We start from the raw sequence: 22,274 nt of genomic DNA, 5'->3' as shown, positions 1-22,274 counted from the left end.
GCGGCATGTGGGATCCTCCCGGACCGGGGCACGAACCCACGTCCCCTGCATCGGCAGGGGGACTCTCAACCACTGCCCCACCAGGGAAGCCCTCCCTTCACTTCTGTATCCCGTAACTTGTCTCATATTTACATGAACTTACTTAAGGCTGCAATTCGTAGAGGTACGAGTGACGGAAGGCTTTTATAACAGGGCAGTTTTGTTAAAGCTGAATCTTCAGCCTCGCACAAATTCAAGAGCTGCAAAAGATAGAACTTAATTTAGCCTGCTCTCACTGTGAAGACACAATAACCTTGCAAGTAACAGAACACAGCGATCTGCCACACACAACATGATTAACAAACTAAACCCAAATCCCAAACCATTTAAGTATAGAAATGTGCTTGAGCTTCCTTATTCTAAAGCAAAACTCAGTCAACCTCTGTGACACTTTCTGACCCACTCTGATACCATAATGCTTTTTCTTTACATAGAGGATCACTTCATCTAAATGCAAATTCCAAGATGGCGGGTACAACTCCTCCTCGTTCAGAGCTGCTTCCCAATGCCTTGGGCCAGTGCCCAAGAAACATACATGTTATAATTCCAGAGTTTGAGCAGTAATCCTTTTTTTTTTTCTTTCTTTTCAAGTACAGAGTGGCATAAGCAGGAAGTGTTTCGCTGGAAATACCATAACGCAGATACTCCAGTGGCTAGCCTTCCAGACACTCTAACAGACCAGTACACATTTATATATCTAATATCTAAAATACTACATATGGTGTTCTATTACTACTTTCCCCTTCTGTTGACATCCTGGAAAATCGTACCGTTTTTTCCCTTAAAGATTCCTACCTAGTAAAATATTTAAAACAGTAGAGGAGGATGTATAGAGAAAAGCATTTCAACCACCCACCCTATTTCACTCCCCGGAGGAAACCTCCAGTAACACTCTCCTCATATATAACATATTTGTATACACACACATATATAGATCCCTCTATCTATATCTAGAGAGAGAGAGCATCAGAAACTAAATTAGAAAGCCAGACTTCCAAACGTGGCCACGCCAGAATCACCTGGGAAGTTTTTAGGCAGTAGATTCCCAGGTCTGACCCCAAATCTACTGAACCTAAATCTTCAGGAAGAGGACTCAAGAGTTTCTATTTTCCGAAAGATCCTCACATGTTTTGATGCAGCTGGTATCCTGATAAACACTTTCAAAACCAGTTTAGATTCCCGAAATTTAAACACTCACTACCAGTTTCTGGTCTCCAGCTCCATGAGGAATTTTCCCCATAGGTTACAACACATCTGCCTCTGAAGCCCCCGAAGGAAGCTCCCCTCCCATTCTCCAGGGGCTCTCCTGGACCCTCCATCAAATCTTATGAGTGATGTTATACAAGGGATATAACAAGGTATAAATGATTTCAGCTAGAACACATGACCAATGACCTTATGTCCAAGCAAAAACATAGGACTTTAAGAATCAAGAGGTAAATTTTTCATAATTGGAAATTCAGACTTAGCGTGGATAAGGAAGAATTTGCTTCCTTACGACTTTTGCCTCAGTTCTCTGACAATGCCTCCAGAAGTATGATTCATGTCTCATAAAAATTTCAGATTGGGACTAATCAACAGCCCATTACAGAGTCTAAGAATTAATGCCTATAATTTGACTGTATTTATAGTTTAATTTCTATTTATCACTGTCTAATTTCATCCCACACTGTAATATTTACGGTGACAAACACTTATAAAGTGCCACCCACCACCGCCTGTTACCTTGGGTCAAGGGGCAAGTCAAGTCCACTAAACAACAGCCCAGCAGGACAGCGGAATGATTAGAAACCAGGCTCTAAAACAACTGTGGTGGTTCCACCCTAAGCTCTCCAGCTCACCTGCTCTGTAGTTCTAGGTGTCTAACAAACCCTAAGGCTCAGATTCTGCATCTTCAAAATGAGAATCATCAGTATCTGTACTTCACGGGGTGCTGCCAGAACTAGGTAAGGGCACTCACGTGAAGTGAGTTCTCAACTGCAAACGGCACATTCAAGTGATTGATAAATTCAGTAACCTGGGCACCTATTGATACGAGAGTGATTAAGGTAGATGCTACAGTCTTATCTCTAGAATACAAGTTCAAGGTCCTGAAGAGCAAGGCTCCCTGTGGAGGGCTAAGAGAGCTCGACAGACTCAGAAACCCCCCACATTCTACCGGACATCTCTAGTCACCATGCCTACCTCCTCGCCAATCCCGGACGTAACATACCTGTGCCAGGGCCTGAGCCAGGCGATGGCCGGTTACTATGGTCACCACCCATGCCTTCTGAGTGCTGCCTGACCAGTCTTCGTGCACAAAGACAGGTTACCAGACACACGTCATCATCATCCACACCACGCCGTACCACCACCCCCCTACCTCTGTGTAGAACACCTTATGCTCCACCACGTTAAGGTCCATTGTGAAGAGCCTGGGCTGCAACGTGGTACAGAACGTGTTCCCCTCCATCAGGCCAATCTGCGCGTTGGCAGGCTGGTGTCGGAGCAAATGCTTCTTAGGTGGGACCATATCCTGGAGAACCTGGGAGAGGCAGGGAGGAAGCATCACTGACCAGCCGCTCCTCAGAAAGCAAACACCTCTCATCACAATGTTCTAAGCCAATTAGCAATTTGAAAACCATAAATGAGATCAAAAGTTATCACAGACGTCCTTTAGTTAGGAAAGGGAGGCTCTGTTTCATATGCTGACACTGGGTCATGAAAAGATGCACGTCAGATACGTTTAACTCCTACGGGTCCAGAGTAACCTCTCTCACAACCACCACCACCAAAACAAGAACAGGACCATCAGGTTGTGCTCTACAGGCCCAGGAAACCAGCACTCTACTCCCTTCACACTCACAATTACTGATACAGACATAAACATAAGCACGTTGCTGTCTGCATGCTCTCAAAAAGAGCATATGTAATAGCACTCTGTACTGGACACAAAACTACAAATTCCATATCATCTACAAGTCAAATTTGAAGGAAAAAAAAAAAGTCTTCAAAGGTTTCAAACTACGTTTCAAACTTCAAACTAGGTTCCAATAACACTAGTTTGGTGACAGACGTCTCACCTCCTTATGGGGTTCCATTATCACGGTCACGCTTTTCCCGGTGACCTGGGCCAGCACCTGCAGGGAGTGCATAGCCTGCTTCCTCACGGTTGAGTTTGGAGACGTGACTTCCCGAACCAGGTCATGGGTCACGTGGTGGAAGGACTTCTCCTGGGCCGCCATGATCTCCTCAGCCCTCTCCTCGTCCTTCAGGGGCGTCGCACACCTCATCAGAAGCTGCTCCAGGGTGGTCTTGGCCATGGCGACTGCCCCATTGGAAACCTGCAGGCCAGGGACTCCTTAGCACGAAAGGGGGCGATGCTGCCCACAGCACCCACGTCTCCTGCACACACTACCCCCAACAAACGCTGTCACTGGGGGCGCACGGCCCTCACGCCAGCTAATGTATCAAGTCTGCTTCATTAACGTCTGCAAGGTATTCCGGTAGCTAACTCTCCTGCTCATAGGTAATTTCTGTCTGTCATTCAGAAAAGAAAATGCGGCTCTAGACTTGATCCTTGTGTTTACCGAATGGATTTAAGCAGGCAATGCCCACCATCTTCTATTTGTTTGTATCTGCACAGGGGTTCATAAAGAACGCGACTCCTATAGAAACTTCTGGCCAGTTAAGTACTCTGGCCAGGGGCTGTTCATCAAGACAGACAAGTATTTAGATCCTCAAAGAAAGAGAACCTGAGGGCTCTGATCTGTCCTTTCATTAAAGATGCTGTAATGTTTTCTAAGCTTCTAGGAGAGCATATTTGCAGAACTGTCTGAAACCAACTGTGCTCCAGGCAAAGCAGCATCTTGAACCAGGATGGTTAGGTCTGGGGTCACCCATCACCTACCTCTCCAGTCAAGTCCATCATGACAAAGAGAAGAGCTTTGAGGAAGGTTTGCTGGTTCTGCAGAACCCAAGTGAGAGGCAGCCGCTCCATGAGGAACTTAATGGACACCACACCCCCCAGCTTTGCGTACCAGGCCTGCTCGTAGCAGCACGCGCACAAGCGTTCCACGATATAAGAGAAGAGGGGCAGCTGGCACGCCTGGAGAAAAACGCACACAACCCGTACGGTGTTACTCAGTTCTTACACTGTGAGTGATTTCCAGAACGACCACCCTCAAGCACAAACACGCCCACACAGACCTCAGTCCTTCCTTACCCTCTCCTTTGAGCCCAGGATGATACTCGCAACATCAAATATCACAGCAAGGGCCACCTCCCCGATCTTGCAAAGTTCCTTTTCTTCATACGCCATACAAATAGCTATCGCATCAATGAGGACCAAGGGGTCCATTCCTTTCGACCCGTTCTCTTCACTGTGAAACATGGCGGTGCTGGGCTGGCTGCCCACCTGGTAGCAGGGGAGCAAGAAGGGACCTGAAAGGAGATGCAGAGGGCACGAAGGAAAGCCGGGTTTAGCTCCACATTCTCGTCCCTCAAATTGCAAAACTACCTCGTGTTTTTCCTTGAGGTTAGGAATTTAATAAAAGCCCAACCCTGGTACTCCAGGCCAACTGCTGGTAAACTGCAGTTATTTATAAACTAAGTGATCTGACTTGCACTAAGGCTATTTTTCTGAATGCTTTCCATTACACACTGATATCTTCACCCTTTCTCAATCCCAATTCAAAGATGTATTAGTTTAAAATGAGAACCACAATCGGGTATCTTTAGAAAAATCATTAGCGAGGCCAAGAGGTACAATATGGGAATGACCATGGGTTATGCTCTGGACACTCCTGACATACAAGTAACAGTAAACAGCAACAACATCCACCTGCAAAACCTAACCACACAGAGAACAGTCTGCCAGCAACCGTTCATTCATACCTGGCAGGCACCCAGCATGAGGCAAGATGGGAGTTACTGAGAAGCGTACAGGTCTGCTGGAAACACTGAGAAACAACCTAAGTGTTAAACTGTACAGCACTGACTGTCCAGGCAGGAAGAGTTAAAAAAAAGGAGGGGAAGTTCCGTGTTCTGCAGTGTCTGGAGAAAACTACTTGTCGATCGAGGGTGAGGGGCTCCAAGGACCCAAAGTGCTACTCAAGTGTGCGTGCCCACTGACCAGCACTGAGATTAAGTGAGATCAAGTGTTCAGAAACTTAGCAATTGGCGGTGTGGTGACATTTTTACTGTCTTTTCCAAAATCACCAGTCTGCAGAGACAAACAAAATGGGTCCTTCACCACCCAGAGCCTGAGAACCCGGAGCAGAGGTGAGGCGTGCCCAGGCAGGACGACGCCAGGGGCCCCAGGAGCAGAGCCTGGAGACCGAGGAGCGGCCAGCGGGTGATGCGGCAGAGCGGAGGTTGAGCCTTGGAAACACCGCCAAGGACGGGGACCAGCAAGGGGTGCGATCACGAACTGTCCCTGTTCTATACACAGAGGGTCCAAAAGTACTCAGCCCCCAGGATGAAAAACAAAGGGCCAAAATGTTAAACTCGGTGTATTTTATAGGTAAAACTTGGTGACAATTTTCAAGTGAATACAGCACCCACCGCTGATATACCAACTATCTGTCAATAGAATGAGTGGAAAACTGTGAAACAAAAGCCAAAAACCAATCAGCCAAACTCAGCTTCTCTGAAACACAGCGTCTGACCGAGTTTTTGAAGCTCCCCGAAGGCCTCAACCCACCACTTCTCTGTCCCACTCACCGCACTGCTGGGCAACTGCCACCATTGTGTAGTGGCGAATCAAGCTGGCTACAAAGGGCAGGGCACTGGGCCGGAGGTCTTTAATGACAGCGGACATGAACGCCCCGGTCAGAGCCTGCTCAAACGTCTTCCGAGCTGGAGTGTCTTGAGCTTTGTAGCGATGTGATATGATGACATTGGGTATGGTCTTTTCTGTAAAGCTGCAAGACAACAATTAAATCCATCATCACGACACTCAAGTCCTGAGCCAATGATTCCACTACAACTTTCTTATTTTCAACCTGCCCACTTTCCTCTTGTGCAGATAGGCCTGAGTGAATTAATTTCTCTGCTTTAATTTCAGCAACACTTTGGAATCAAACATGATGAATTTCATGATGAATGTTTATAGCCAATGGTTCAAGAGACACCAAATACGTTCTACCTAATATGAGCACAGGTAATGAATCAGAGGTAAATTACAAAAAGACAGCACAGTCAATATTTTTGTAATTATTTTCTATTTTAAGAAATTTGATGTTTGATGTTAATCTTTTACAATTAAATAAGCCAAATTGTAAGAAGTATCAATGATCAAAGAGAGATGGAAAAAAGCTATTACTTAAAGGCAATTATATACCTTTTATATGTTGAAAAGTCACACCACTAGGTACAGAATCAAATGGGGCTATGGGTCTAAATGGATAAAGGATTTACTGCCAATTATATGAGATTAACTAAAACCCAAGAAAGCAGAGTCAGGGAAGCACACATTAAACACAAGGATAAGAAATGGTCATCAATATTTTAAAAATTTTTAGTTTCTTCCAACCATGAACTGGTCCAAGTAACAGATTTCTTTCTGTGACCAGAGTCTGCCTCTAATATTTGCCCACTCACTCTCTGGTTCTTCCCCCAAAACTAATAAAATCCACAGGCCCTTCATTTCCACGTGCAACATCTTCAAACAGAGGGAAGAGTGGTGGTCACACTCCCCACCCCACACCTGAACATCTCCTCAGCTCTTTTCCAGATTGTAATCATGCTCTTTAAAAGGCCACTGGGTCCAACTAACCCAAACAGACATCTGAGTCCCACCATCCCCCCGGCCTGCTCTTCCACACTGTTCCTGACACCCCAGTACATGCTCCTCTGGCTTAAGCCAAGACAACCTGCGGTCAGCCAGAGTAAGTCATAGCCTTTCATCCACTTCCTGTGAAACATAGGGCGAAATCTAATGTCTTCTTGGTGTTCCCCTGAGGCCCTAACTCAGCCCCATCCCACCCCACACTCCCTCCCACCCAGCGCACTACTTAGCCTGCGATGCATAGTAGCACTTATCACTAGCTGAAATACTATGCATTTGTTTCTTTCTGCTGTTGTCCGTCTACCCCACTAGAATATAAATTCCTTGAAGGCAAGAATGCAGTCTTACACACAAACCTTGAACAGAGCCTGGTTCTAGAAGGTACTCAATCTGTGAATGCGGAGATGGAGAACAAAGAGTCTTTATAAATAAGTGGGTCCTGAATATCTAAAGGGCAAAATATAAACATGGACCCCTACTCCACTCCATTCACAAAAGTTAATTCTAGAGGATAAAGATCAAACTGCAAAGGACAGAACTACAGAGCTTTTAGAAGATAATACAAGAGTATCTTCACGATGAGGATGCAGAAAGTGATTTCTTACAAACAATATAATAAAAAGCATAAAACAAAAGGAAAAATTTATCACCTTGACCACAGTAATATCATAAACTTCTGCTTATCAAAAAATTAGGCGGAAAGGCTTAGAAACAATGAGCACACCTAGCAGAGAGACCTTGGTCTGTGTCCATTTCTTCAGGAGCCCTCATTCCTTTGAAAGGGAATGGTGACTCCAGGGCTGGGGGAGAGAGGGCACGAGGTGAGCCAGAAACAACCTGCTGAGCTACAAAGGATGCTCAGAAACTGATGGGGACACGACACAGGAATACAGAAGCCAGCCAGCAGGGGCTCTCAGTGACTCAATCTAGACAATCTGGTCACCAAATTAATGGACTGTCACCCTTTAAATAAATTAAGAATCCATGAGTCCATACTACTATAAACAAATATGAAAGGAGACAGAAAAAGCTCTTCCTTTGTAAAAAAAGAGCACATGGAGGTAGAAAATCACCATTTTATATCCATACAAGAGAATATGATTCAGCAATGAAAAGGAGCAAACTACAAATTTTGCATCATGGATGAGTTTCAAAAGCATTATGCTGGGACTTCCCTGGTGGCGCAGTGGTTAAGAATCCACAGGGGACACAGGTTCAATCCCTGGGCCGGGAATATTCCACATGCCGCAGAGAAACTAAGCCCATGTGCCACAACTACTGAGCCTGTGCTCTAGAGCCCATGAGCCTCGACTACTGAGCCTGCGTGCTGCAACTACTGAAGCCTGTGCGCCTAGAGCCGGTGCTCTGCAACAAGAGAAGCCACTTCAACGAGAAGCCCGCACACCGCAATGAAGAGTAGCCCCTGCTCACCGCAACTAGAGAGAAAAGCCCGCACGCAGCAACAAAGACCCAACGCAGCCAAAAAATAAAAAAATTTTTTTCAAAATTATATTAAAAAAAAGGAACCGTACAATATGCAGCCCTGGGTTTGGCTTCTTTCCCTTAGCCTGGTGTTGGAAATGATCTATTCATCTTGGAACACGAGTCAGTAGTTAATTCCTTGTTACTGCTGAGATTTCGTTGTATCCACGCACCACGGATGACAGACATCTGGACTGTTTCCAGTCTATTATGATTCTTAAAGCTACAAGTTTCCCTCAAAATATAGCCTTAGCTGTACCCCAATTACATCTGACCACATATTGCCCTTTTCTTTGCTGTTCATTCCTGTGGGACTTCAAGCAACTATGCCACTTCACACTATTCTACATGTCTCTTAAATCTTTTTAAAATTTTTCATCTTTTTCTCTCTCTGCACACATTCTGGATAATTTCTTTTGACTTATCTCTTATCTAAAGATTCTCTTTCTCCTTTCTTTTCTTTAATCTGCTTGGGCAATTTTTACAAGGTTTGTATTTCTTGGAATGTTTTCAAGTTTGTCTTTCATTTATTTTAAACACAGCAGAAGCATAGTTATAACCTAGCTGTGGAGATCCTCATATCTTCAGTCTGAGCAGATCTCTTTCTGCTGATTCTGTGGGCTCTTATTCATGCTGCCTTATTTCCTTGTGCACTTGGCTATTGCTCACTGCTCTCTCTCCAATGCTCTTTCGACAACTGAGCACCTACTATATATCTGGCACTATCTTTGACGCCGTGAGAAACGTAAAAATACAAAGGAAAAACCTCTTCCCTGAAACCTATAACACAGAAAGATGACAAACATACATCACCACAAAAGATCATTATATAAAGGTCACAGCCTTAAGTGATATGAGCGAAATAAAAATGTCACACAAAAGGATCACTCTGGATTGGAACACCAAAAGATCCCCTGAACACCTATCATGTGCAGGTGCTGCAAATGTAACGGTGAGCCGAAGGGAGAGAGGACTGACCCTTGATTCCTGAAGCTTGCGCCCTAGTGGAGGAGGCAATACTAAAGGAGGATTACGACTGAGAGAAATTCTAACTCCCAAGTGCCCAAGGTTCTTCCCATTTTCTCTAAAAAGCAAGAGAAGCATTGCTGAGCAAACAACATGGCATTTTCCTGAACTGAAGGAACATACTTAAAACACTAAGAGACCTGGGAGGTCCTTCCATCCCTAAGTTTCTGAAACAAATTATGTCCCAGCACAGAGAATTAAATCATCAGCATACTTAGGGTGTGCCAGGAGCTGGTAGAGTGCGTGTTTATTGTCCTCCAGACTCATCATTGCCACCAGGAAGCACCTGATCACTTCCCACGCCTGTCTCCGGTAGTAGGGCTCCGTGTTGGCGCTCTTCAGGCAGTCCAGAGCCGTTTCAATGGCCTACAGCAAAGAAACGCAAAAACTGTAGTCTGTGCTGAAATGACGTGACTCTGAAAAGCTTGCACGGAAAGCACGTGCACCACGCAGAAGAACCTGAATGCATGCTTGCTCCTGAAGAGAGCACAGGGGGCCTGCAGACAGGCCAGCAGGTGTTCTCCAAATGAAACCTCCAGAGAAGGTGACAGAAGTATTATGACATCAAGAGCTGCCATGGTTCAAACTGAAATGGGACGTGGAGTTCACTAATTTCATGCTTAAGTAGCCAATGGGAGATTCCAGAAATTAAGTGAGCTCAGAAGGCCTCTTGTGGTAGATTTGCTGGATTAAACTACCATCTGAGTCGTCTCAGTTCAAAACTAAAAGATGGCTTTCCTAAGCTTTTACTAAATTCTCTCTTTAAAAGAGGGTTTACTTCATTTTTGCAGAAAACCTACATAGCTACATACACATTTTAGCCTTTTCATTAGGTTGACCAGGAAGGCAGGGAAGGAACGATCACACACAAAAAAACACTTGGAGTCTTTAACAGCTAAGATATTAATGCTAAAGATACTTATATACCTAGAAATCAAAGCCCCAATCTGTGTTGAAGTTTAAAGATTTATCCTGGCCACGTGTGAGGAACCAGAGCTGACACGGACAGGGGCCCCACCCTCCAGACGCAGCCAGGCGACACAGCACAGAGGGTGACAAGGGCCCCTCACTGCATCACTCCCAGCTTGCGTGTCCGAGCTCTTCTGGGGCACCACAGAAGTGCCCTTTCTACTGCTGCCTCTGACCTGCTCAGGGTTATGTAATAAATCATGCAAGGACAGTCTGAGAAGTGTTATTTTTAAGAATCAACATAAACTACGAGCCAATTACCTGTCCCTTCCCTGCCAAAAAAGAGATTGTAAAGTATGCCAAAAGCAGAACTTCTGTCATGTAAATGCACTGGCACTTGCCCTGCTGGTCATCCCCTTTCCTGCTGGTTCCTTCAGCCCTGCAGGGTGTGCCACGGCCCTCAGGATGCTACCTGCTGGGAAAAGGGCTCCGAGAGCACCACAGAGTCCCTGGGAGGGTCCAGGAGGGCCATGGAAGCTTGTCTTCAAAACCTGGTTTCTTCCATGCTTTAGATGCTTTGGGGAAGAACTACTTCTACAGGGATTTTCTTGCTCTGCTTAATCTATGCAGAGATCAAGTAAAAGTCAGATGTCTTAGTTTTCATTCTAATACCAACCCTGCCACTGATGGGGCTAAAGCAAATAGAATCCTAACTTAAGGAAACGACCTAAAATGTGGCAACGGGCTAGATTCACAGTATGTTCACTGTGGTAATCTTCAAGGTAAAGACAGAATTTTAGTTGTATTTTCTTACAGGGAAACTAGTGTTTATTTTGGCAAGTATTTAGATAAAGGTTTGGATGAGAAGCTAAGACTGGAAAGCGACACCGTTCTATGGGGTGGGGCTGGGAGAGGGGTGGACACAATTTGTGTGCTTGAGAAACTTGGGGGGAAAAGGTGTGTGTGTGTAGGGGGGGCAGGTGGACTGAGAGACGACGACAGGAAACGACTCCAGACTGACATTACCCATGATGGGTACCCTTCCTCACAAATGTTCAGTAAAGTCTGGCTTAAAAAAAAGAATTACAGAAATCACTACTGTGTGTAAACTCCTTATACAGAAAGGTAAACAAGCTGAGTTCTACAATACAATGCATCAGGACAGAATAGAGTGCGCCTGAGCAAAAGGAGGGCTTTGAGTGGTTCCAGGCCACAGGATGCTGTTTAAGACCAGGCCTGCAAGGAGTTCAAGAATCCCAGCCAGCATCTGGCTCACTGAAATGGCTGAGTCACTCAGATACACGTGAAAGGCTTCTATAAAACCCTTTCCAAAAATGCACATTATATTAACGGCTAGATAAGTGTTCTGAAAAGACATGGTAACAAAAGCTGTAATGCAGGCGGGAAGGCTGGTCATATGATAAAAAGGGGAAAGTCGAATGTGACAACGTAGATTGTAATAAATACAACCTTAGCTGTGTGACAAAGGACCAGGAGGGGTCAGTAAGGTGAAGGGGCGGTGTTCAGTAAGGATCATGCAGAAGCGGCTGAGTGCTCTACAACACGCTGGGGACAGTCTGCTGATTTTTATACAAGGGCAGAGGCGTTCTAAAGGACACACAGAGAGAAACCAAAGAGCTGTCCGTGGTGGGCTAAGGAGCCATGTCTGGATAGAGACTGGGAGAGAAGCAGGTACTCAGGAGTGACGGGAATGAGACAGGAACGGGACTAACCTAGGTTCTAAATGACACAATGTAAAACCTATTGGACATCAAAACAGACTAAGTGCAAGGGTGGGGTGGGCTGGGCGACACCTCCTGGTCCATCAAGAAGGACAGTCCTGCCCAAGGGTCCAACGTCCTCAGGGGCAACACCACCCACTGGCCTCCTGGAATGATGGAAGCTCCAACCGACCAAGCTGGGCCCCAATAAATCTTCATCTCCTTTGAGTTAGAAATTCCCACCCCAAAAGTATATGTTCTATTTCCGTGTTTTCAAATAGAAATTAAACGTCTTAAAATGAAACTTACAGTATCTTTAAGAAACTCCCAGAGACTCCAAAATTTACCTTCTCCATCGGGAGCTGAAGAGATGCTTTACAGTCAGAAAACTCCACTGTGATACTGGGGCCTTGAACTTCAGTCACGACGTAGTGCAGCTTCTGGGACTCCTTCAACATCTTCCTGTTACTGCCACCAAATTTACCAAGGACACGATAGGCCACGTGCGAAATGCTGTCTGCAGGGTTGCGTAAAGTGCGCCACAAAGCCTGAAAGTCAGTACGCTTTCATTAACCCTCCGAGGCGATGCAGTCCCACGGTCCCCCAATCCCAACTCAAAAGTTATGAAAGACTACATGGCAAAAACTCCTCCTCCCACCTCCGTCCCCCAAACACACAGTTCCCTTCTGGAAACCAACGATGTTAGTCAGGTGTGTCCTTCCAGAGAAATCGTATGACTTTACAGAAAATGCACATATAAATATAAATGTTCTTCCATGCTCCTACAGTACAAATGGTAGCATGTCATAAACAGTGCAGAGCTCAAAGGCAAGAAAACTGAACAACATATTGTTTGGGCAGATATACAAAATGGGATAGGGGAGCAGAGAGGAAAACACAACTTGCTGCCACAGTTCTTGACCTTGGGTTAGATGGTGCCTTCTCAGGTTTTTACTTCTATTATTAGGCTTTATAACTTACAAACATGATATATAAACTACCTTTTACATTTCAAATCTGATATTACAAAGGACAGCGAAGAGGGAAAACAGTGATCATAAAGGGACCTGCATTACGGGAAAAATGAGTTACTGTGTACCTTGTACTCACAATTAGTATAAGGAACAGAGACGTACTCAATTGTTCCCAAACACTCTGTCAGTTTTCCCATACCTTTTCACCTAAATTATCATAAGCCCTGAAAATCACCATAGCTCACTATTTAAACCTATTTTCTTAGACCACCTTCTGTAACAATGCCAGGTATTAGTGTCCAACGACAGTCAACATAAAATCTTGGAACTCTTCTTAAAAGCAAAATTCGAATTTCTCTTACATTCCTGTAGGTCCAAAGAGGCTTCCCTTCATGACTGTCGAGAGATGTAGTCTAAGACTCCTTACCCTCCACCTGGCCCACCCAAAGCTCAGGTATCCTCAGGAGAGGGGTCTTCTGCTTACCTCCCCAGGAGGGGGTGGCACTGGGAACGGGAGGGTTCAATCTCCCAGCACTCGCACAGGTTCGTAGCGGGTTGACGGTACTCTGCCAGTTGTCCAGCAGGTAGGGTAACTGTGCCTCCGAAAGCAAGAAGCCCTTACCCAATTCTCCCAAGAACCCATCCTTGCCTCCTCTTCCCACAGGAAGCTCACCCAGGCTTGGGTCGGGCCCACGGTCTGCCTTCCAGAACCAACGGTCCTGTTCTCCGCTCAGGCTCGAGAGTCAGTCAAGCCTCCAAATGACTGGACTTGGACCTGGAGGCTCCAACCCAACCTCTAGGCCATGCTCTCCTGCCTAGATGGAGCCCAAGATCTAAATTTCAGGACTGACAGGCGAGTCCTGGTTGCACCTCCAACCTACTGTCCAGAGACTCCTGTACTTGAGTTACTGCCCATCACAGAAAGCTGGCATTTGGACTACCTACTTGGGGCCAAATACTCTACACCAAAGGGGCAGGTGAGTAAGCAACAGGCAGCCTGAATCTCGAACAATTACCAACCACATTACAAATCATTACCATCAGCAAAACATGAAGGAATAACCTGATATCTGACACTGAGCTCTAATGACCAAAAATATAAAATGCCTTCAAAACTGCCTCCTTTCTTATCTGCTGTTTCCTTTGGGGGTGGCCAGACAGCTCTACTTCCTTTACAAGTTTGCGTCTCTACTGTGTAACTCAACATCTCTCCTGGATAAAGAGAGGATCTCCCTGGAAGAAACAGCAGCCATTTAACACCTGCCTTCCCAAGTCATCAACTTCACAAGAACATGACACTGTGAAAGCCCTCTGAAAGGGGAGCAATACTGCAAAACAAATATTCACTCAATACCTGCAATATTTCTTGACATTGTTTCGTAAGCCAGAAGACTCACACAGCAAGTTGACGCCTACACCAGTAGCCCACCAGAGAGCAGGGAGCCCACCACTCCACACGGCGACCTCAACAGTGGCCAGTCACTTCTGAAACTGACAGCCTAAAATCCTCAGTGAGAACTAGATACGTAAGTCCTGGCGCCCTCTGCTGGCGGCACAGAAACGCAGACTTACCTGCATGAGCTCTGCGCGCACCGGCTGGATGTGGTCATAGAGGAAGTCGGGCTGCAGGTTGTCCACACACAACTCCAGAGTCCTCAGGCCTTGGCTGACCAACGTCTGCGACCCGTTGAGAGCCGACACCAAGGGGTCCATCAACATGGGCAGATAGGGCAGGAGCGAGCTCAGCCGCACGGGCACCGTGAGACACAACTCCACGAAGAGGTCCTTCATGTGCTGCTTGTGCAGGCCACTCTGCAGCATGTTCAGCCCTAAACACAGGGTGTGAGGCCGTTGGGGGAAGTTACTTCCCAGACACATGCCCAAGTTAACTGTACAGAGTAAGTGACCCGCCTTTTCACATAAACATCAACCCGATAATAGGAAGGCTTTTTACGCCTTATAATTTCTGTGTTAGCTAAATCTATTCTGTAACTGTACCCTGTGACCTCTTCCATCTACCTTATTCGTGGTGACAACAGCAGGCTGCACATAGTTTCAGTTACAATTAATACTATTTAATATTGATTAAGTTAATATTAAGGACTAATATTATACATCAAACTTTTAAAAATCATGTCATGCTATGAATAAGCCCAGTCTAAAGAAACAGACTCCAATATGACGTGTCCATATCAAGCTTGATGTTTATAACCTTACGTGTTTTTTCAGATTTCCAGTAAACCACAGTTGATGTCTATGCTCTAAAATAAACATTAAAAAAAAAAAATCCACTTTCGGTTTTTATAAATGGGAGGAGCTTCCTGCTCATAAACACAACCCCCCAACTTTTCACGAGGGTAACCAAGTATTTACTGAGCCCCTTCCTAAGACATGTCAGATCAGCACCTGCCCACAGAACCTTAAAGACAAGTGGAAAGAGAAAAGCAAGTAACAGTGGCCGCAAAGGCACGTCCCAGGCAGCTGAGGCTGAAGAAAGAGGAGCTATCAGGGAAGGCCAAGGCATCACACAGCAGCCACACCAGATTCAGAATCCAAAGGAGAAGGTGGGTGAGGAGAGGGCACAGCTAAGTTCCCAAGGAGGGGATGTACTTGAACAAAATCAGGTGGGGAGAAGTAAGGCTGGGAAGAGCGCAGGAGGGAAAATCAGACTGATCAGAGCAGAGGGCGCAGGCTGGGGAAGACTGGGGACGGGGTCAAACACGGATGACAGAGCCTGACTATGGGCCTCTTTAAGCACCTGGCCTGGGGGACATAGGGCCATGTTACATTCATCATTTTCAAGGATTTCCCAGTTGTGAAGATTCAATCCCTTGCCAAGCGCTCACCCTTACCAAAAAAAAAAAATTCCTAGGATAGTGTTTCTAGTCAGTTCATACCTGTAAACATTCACTGGACCCAATATCCCTTTTAGTTATATATACCTTGAAAGCATTCCTAACACACAGGAATAAAAGAATTCTGTCTATGCAAGTTAGCAACTAGATAAAAATATAAACATATTTTTATGTATTTTATATAAAGCTTATATCAGCTTTGTAACTTCTTTTTTTCCCTTCTTGTTCTGATTCTCTTGCAATCTAGGGATCCCTGATCTTACTAAACCACTTTCTAGAACTGCTTATCAAACGCTACAAAAATGTAACAAAGTCCTAACCGGGGTAACTAAGACCTTCCAACTCCCATTCAACTCTGAGCAGGGAGAAAAACCCATCCCTTTAAAGATGCACTGCCTTTAAAGAGAGGACACAGGGATGGACACACAAATACACACACTGCAGGGGACATGTACATACATCCCCTCACCATGACCTTCACCAGGTGCAGAGCAGGAACCCCAGCAAGCAAGGGAAGCAAGACCCACGCACGCGCACAAGACTAAAAGGCAACCAACATCACTGCGCTGACCTTGCAGTAGGTTTGGAAGGAGAGGCAAAAATTCCTGATACAGGAGATCATGGCTACCTCCCCCAATGGAGCGGAACAAGGCTCGAAGCAGCAGGAAATAGTTATAGGGTTCTTTGGCAGTCTGGGCGAGCTCCATTGAGCTGTTCACAATCTTGTGCAGGTGAGGCTGCAGGATGGAGAAAAGGCAGGTTAACAAGCTCTAAATGAGGAGGGTTCACTGCAAAAAGATAGGAACGGAAGGTAATTTTGATGAATTTATTCTAAAAGGAAAAACAAAATAAAAATTTTCCAACTTTTATTTGACTCAAATTAATTTCTTCTAAAACATATGTAGGCTTCCACCAGTTTGGCTGTGAAAGCAGCATTTACTAGGTTCCCATCTTACTATGTAGGTACATGATGCTGAGCAGACACTTTGCAACAGGAACTGGAGGGCCTGTGAGCTCTACTGTTCTTGTGAACAGTCCTTCGTGAGACCAAATAATCAAACAAGATGAGTGACTTCCCTGGTAGCACAGTAGTTAAGAATCCGCCTGCCAATGCAGGTGACACGGGTTCAATCCCTGGTCCGGGAAGATCCCACATGCTACAGAGCAACTAAGCCCGTGAGCCACAACTACTGAGCCTGAGCTCTAGAGCCCACGAGCCACAACTACTGAGCCCGTGTGCCACAACTGCTGAAGCCCGTGCACCTAGAGCTCACGCTCTGCAACAAGAGAAGCCACCGCAATGAGAAGCCCACACACCACAATGAAGACTAGCCCCTGCTCGCCGCAACTAGAGTAAGCCCGCACGTTGCAATGAAGACCTAATGCCGCCAAAAATAAATAAATAAATTTATAAAATAAAATAAACTTTAAAAAAAAATCAAACAAAATGAAAGAAGCCTGTTCCTTAACTATCAGAATGCAAAATGCAACCTAAAGGAACTGAAACTTCACTACCAAATACCATACATGCAAAGTTTGGAAGAACCTCAAAAGACATATGAGATGGTAACATTTTAGAAGACTTAATCGAAAAATGTGTTCATGAGCATTTTATTAGCTTATAGTAAGTTTAATCAACATTTTAAGACAGATTAGTTTTTTATCTTGTACTTCAAATCCTAGTTTTGACATGCGACAGGTTAAGTTTGATGTGAATTTTTTTGCAGGTGTATTTAAAGTGAACTGTGACCTGTAAACTACCTGTATAGTCAGTGATACAATTACAAGTCTGTTACTGTATATGGCAAGATATAGTTATTTTATGGATAAACCACATATATTAGTCTCATGACAAAATGTTCTATGAAATTATTCTTTGAACATCTTTCTTGAACAATATTCCAAAACCCCATCATTAGACTTGTCTAATCTATTAGGTTTTATTCTCTTTTTATTTTATTTTTTTTTTAATTCTCTTTTTTGTTGGTTTTTGTTCTACATATTGTCCCAGATATCGGCAAAAATGGAATTATTTGAAGATACCAAATTATGTGGACAAAGACTATTAAATATTTTATATCTTTCTAAAAATTTGAATATTTTCTTTTTATACTAACACAGAAGTAATGTCAAGGTTGTTGACAACTGATTACTATATAACTGAAAAAATGGAGGAAACTGTCACATAAAAGCACAAATTACTGGTGCTTTATATCACCACCTATATATTTACTTCAGAAAAAAATAGATCTTTTCCCCTATGGGAAAACATCTCTCTTCAGACAGAACTGATGATAATATTCAACCTTCTACAGAAATTAAGTGGAAGAGAATTTTGATAGGTTTTTGTTCCATCTGCTGCCTTTAGTGGATGATGTAACCATGCATTGGTTTCTGCCATTTGCTAGAGTCAAATAACTGATGAGATAAAATTACACGTATAGGATTAGTCATCTATAAAAATGTGTTATGAGACACATCCCTCCCAGATGGTCTTAATAAAGGACACAAATTGGCTAGAGCTCTTGATTCAGAGGGGAAAAATGAACAAATAGCCCTGAAATGGGATGTTTATGTGCTGCCACAGAAAATATGAACACAGAGATGTGCTGTGGAAGATGGGTATGTGATGAGAACTGTTACACAGCCAACCATTTCCCATTGGATCTGAGAGGTAAGATGTTTTTTCCTCTTATATTCTTCTGCGTCACTCAATTTAAAAAAAAAAAAAAAAAGCACAGTGTGCTCCTACACTACCTGTGTGGTCCACACAAGAAATGAGTTTAAAAAAGAAAATCAGGGTGCCAAGACTAATGACAACCCCTGCCTACCACGAGAGCTCTGAAGTGTTCATTTTGGATTAGGAGACAAATAGATTAAGCTCTGCTTTAGAAACACATGAAGTGTTTTCTACACTTGGCCCTGATTCGTTGTAAACATTTATTAATTCAATATTACAATATTTATAAATATAAAGAGCAAAGCCAGTTTCTGTTCAAAATGAAGAAAATTAAAAAGCAACAACAAAAAAACCCAAACACAATGCACAGCTTGGATCTGAGTTTACCTTCAGCATTTGTTCGTTTTCAGCTGCGAAGAGGGAGACGGAGCCAAAGACCAACTTGAACAGTTTGAGGTACAGGTTGGAGAGCTCCACATTGGAGCCCATTTCTGGCAGGCGGTCCAGGAGATATTCCACCAGAATTGTAGCAAACAGAGCAGAGGTAGTAGGATTTGCCAAGAAGGAATTGGCAACAATCTGTCAAAACAAGAAACACATGTGACAAAAATCATTACTTCCAAAAAAAAATCCCACAAGGACTCAGGGGCAAAAAATATACACATCAATTTTCACTGCAAAGTAAAGGAGCTGTTACAGTGGAGGATTCCTGGACTGAATGTCAATATTATGACATAGTGTGAGTGTGTTTCATGTTTGGTAACTGCAACATTGTTGCTTTTGTTGTGGTCATCCATTTACAATGCTTGGTGTCAGTTTATTTATCTCTTGTAAAATAGAATACAGTGTGTGTGTGTGAGTTGTGAAAAAAAAAAAAGAAAAGAAAACTACCATATGGCAATTGTATCAGTTACCTATTACTTTGTAACAAATTACCCTAAAGTGCAATGGCTTAAAACAACACACATTATTTCAGTTAAAAAATAAAAAAAATCATTACTTCCCCAAAGCGGATTCAAGAAAAAATAATGAACTTTCCAAAATTACAAAATCAAATCTGTATCAGACACTTCAAGAAATGAATTATCCACCAAAAGAAAAAAAACAAAACCGATTTGAGCACTGAGTGGAGTTCACTTAAGTACTTAATCTGTCATTTTATTGTCACCATCAAGGACCAAGAGCCTACATCTAACACGTATTTAATTTCTACTATGAAAGGAAGTGGTCCAAAGCATCTTAAACTTTTGAAATTTTTCTTTTACTACAGCCTAATAGTTCTCTAAATTTTGCTCTACAGCACTATCCTTAGGCACATCACTTACAAAATAAAAGGAACACCAAGTATTCGACACATGTTGAAAGAACATAAGAGTGTCATACCTGAAGAGCGTAATTTTTTGAGATTCTTTCCACCATATAAGGGACTGTAGTCTGAAAGATTTCTTTAAACGTTAATGGGTTCATCATCGTGAAGACGCCGGCAAAGTGCTCCAATACCTCCTTCTCTTCCTTCATTCTAACAGTTTGGCAGTTTGCTACTCGAATGTATGTCTGTCCATTTCCTGCTATCTGGACCTAGCACAGGAAAAAAAAAAACACACAGGAATTAAAACTGAATATCTCTGAATATATTCCAATACACAATCAGATCAACTGAATACTTAAAACAGAGTATTTGAATTAGATAACAAATCTCCGCCACCTCCCCCCTCCCAAATCTTTTAAATTCTCTATTTTCACCTTAAATTTGCGGGGCGGGGGGGAAGACCTCAGAAAACAAAAACCTTCATTAGGTGTTTAAAACAGTAAGAAATTTAGTAAAATTAAATATCGTTTCTATTGCATTCCCTTTACACCATCTGCCCCTCAAAATACACTGACACAGGAATTCTCACCATAAATGCAACCCTATGCTACAGAACAAAAGCAAACCTCGGTATATGAATACTCTAGACCATCCAAATAGTAACAGATTTCTGAGACCCCTTCCATCACTAGCACCTCTAATCCTAAGAGGCATTTTCCGCGCTCAGGAGCCTGGTTTGAGGGCACGCACTGCCTCACCTGATAAATATCTAAAGCCTGCATTGCATATTTCACAAGTTTTATGTAAATCTGAGTCTCTTTGGGCTGCAACTGCTTGTTGGGAATGAACTGAGCTTCTGGAAAAGAGAGCACAATAAGTTAATGTGAATAAAACCCACTCTATGAAAAACATCATTTGTCGAAATGATTCAAGAGCACAATTACCACCAGGCGCTTTGCACGACGTTATGCCCCACGTGATTGTCTTGACGCCACAGACCAAGGTTTTTACCAAACTCCGGCAATCCGTAACTTGGAATGTCTGCTTGTCTTCCTTGTCCTTTTCTCCTTGCTTCTCAAAGGGAGGCACGGGGGCTGGCGTCACAGGGGTGGCAGGGGTGGGGGGTGGGGGTGGGGCCGGGGCTGGGGCGGGAACGGGGGCTGGGGAAGGGGCAGGGCCGGGAGCTGCAGGGGCCGCAGGCACCCCCGGCAGAGCTGCTTCCACGGCTCCGAGTTCCGACTGAGGCTTGCACTTCTTAAAAATGGCAGAGAGCTGGTACCTCGCAATGGTGTGGAATTTGAGAACAAAAACCTGTCAGGAAGAGAAAGTGGAGGGGAGACAAAAATCATTCCTCTTCAATAGGCCAACAACCCTTCCAGAAGACAGAAAAGAACTCTCTCTGAAACCACCTGCTGAAGTTGGTGCTCTTCCCCCACAGGTACTACAGCAAGTGTCACCATCTCCACTTCATCCGTGGAGAAGCAGCTCAGGAGAGCTGGGTGACTGGCCTGATGAGCAGGGCCTGGATGCGACCGGGGACTGCTCCGGGATCCACACTATCTACCCCTGACCCAGGCACCCTGGGTATCTCTCCAGAGAAGTTCACAGATAAGGTAGCACTTGGCTAGGCGGTGTCCCAGAAAACACCTCTCCTGATTACTCGCCAGGAACTGTGCTAAGAGCTCACGCGCTGCCCTACTCATCTCAAACAATCCTAGGAAGCAGACACTGTGACTGTCCCAGGTTAGAAGACAGGCAGACCAGCATCTGGCAGGTCAAGCATCTCGCCCAAGGATCCTTGGCTAGTTGATGGGGTAGTGGGGGTTTGAACCCAGGTGGTCTAAACACCCAGGACCAAGCTGGCAACTGGGCGGCCCGTGAACTGCCAGCAAAGCGCTCATGTGAGTGGAGCGCCGTGCGGTGAAGACGCGGAGGGAACCGGTACCTCCAGCATCCGCATCAGCACGTCCCGCCCATTGCCGCTCTCCTGCTCGCTCTTGGAGCGGATGCAGTCCACCAGGTTGAGCAGGAGCTTGCAGGACATGGTCTGGATGCTGCTGGGCAGGGACTCATCATCAATATTCTTGGCGAAGAGCTGGACGGCGAGGGAGAGGTCACTGAGGGGCAGGTGCTGACGGACGTGGTGCACAAGGTCGGCCAGCGTGCTGTAGGCGAGGGGCCTGCGGGCAGAGACCTCTGCTAGTTTGCATCTCAGCAGCCCCACCCGCCTCGGCTGTGGGCCACCATCTCCACCACTACCTGCGCCCCAGGAACACCCCCAGTGGGATGGCTCATCTGGGGCACGCTTTACAGGGTCCCAGTATCCCCCCTGTTATTTCCTCCCAGCTACATGATTAGAAGGCTCAGGCCTTGTCTTTTTGCTTAAATCTTTACTTTCTAAATTAAAAAGGTTAACTTTGTGCGCATCATGTTTATACCAGCACATCTAGTTAATCTGAGCAGAAGTAACTACCAGCTTAATTGTGCACTAAATGGGTTCTGCTGCTCAA

General features: G+C 44.7%; 1 protein-coding gene across 15 annotated transcripts in view; it reads right to left on the bottom strand.

Moving 5' to 3' along the window:
* The window catches only part of TRRAP (transformation/transcription domain associated protein), a 110,871-nt gene that overhangs the window by 67,681 nt on the left and 20,916 nt on the right, over window positions 1–22,274 (bottom strand). For 14 of the 15 annotated variants that reach the window (XR_012325973.1, XM_033840507.2, XM_033840506.2 and 11 more), the window contains 15 exons: window positions 21,710–21,944; window positions 20,709–21,075; window positions 20,523–20,620; window positions 19,839–20,033; window positions 18,843–19,034; window positions 16,347–16,512; window positions 14,493–14,749; window positions 12,294–12,494; window positions 9,531–9,682; window positions 5,743–5,942; window positions 4,244–4,461; window positions 3,929–4,126; window positions 3,102–3,362; window positions 2,402–2,563; window positions 143–239 (listed from right to left, as the gene is read on the bottom strand). Coding sequence is in view for 14 of the 15 variants with exons in the window: in XM_033840507.2 (XP_033696398.1) it covers window positions 143–239; window positions 2,402–2,563; window positions 3,102–3,362; window positions 3,929–4,126; window positions 4,244–4,461; window positions 5,743–5,942; window positions 9,531–9,682; window positions 12,294–12,494; window positions 14,493–14,749; window positions 16,347–16,512; window positions 18,843–19,034; window positions 19,839–20,033; window positions 20,523–20,620; window positions 20,709–21,075; window positions 21,710–21,944 (2,999 nt within the window). In the remaining variant the exon portion in view is untranslated. The remainder of the gene's footprint in view (window positions 1–142; window positions 240–2,401; window positions 2,564–3,101; window positions 3,363–3,928; window positions 4,127–4,243; window positions 4,462–5,742; window positions 5,943–9,530; window positions 9,683–12,293; window positions 12,495–14,492; window positions 14,750–16,346; window positions 16,513–18,842; window positions 19,035–19,838; window positions 20,034–20,522; window positions 20,621–20,708; window positions 21,076–21,709; window positions 21,945–22,274) is intronic. The other variant, XM_033840510.2, reaches the window with a different exon arrangement.

Source organism: Tursiops truncatus, chromosome 15 (genome assembly GCF_011762595.2).
Source record: "Tursiops truncatus isolate mTurTru1 chromosome 15, mTurTru1.mat.Y, whole genome shotgun sequence".
Taxonomy (NCBI): Eukaryota; Metazoa; Chordata; class Mammalia; order Artiodactyla; family Delphinidae; genus Tursiops; species Tursiops truncatus.
This window is presented reverse-complemented; position numbering and strand designations above follow the sequence as displayed.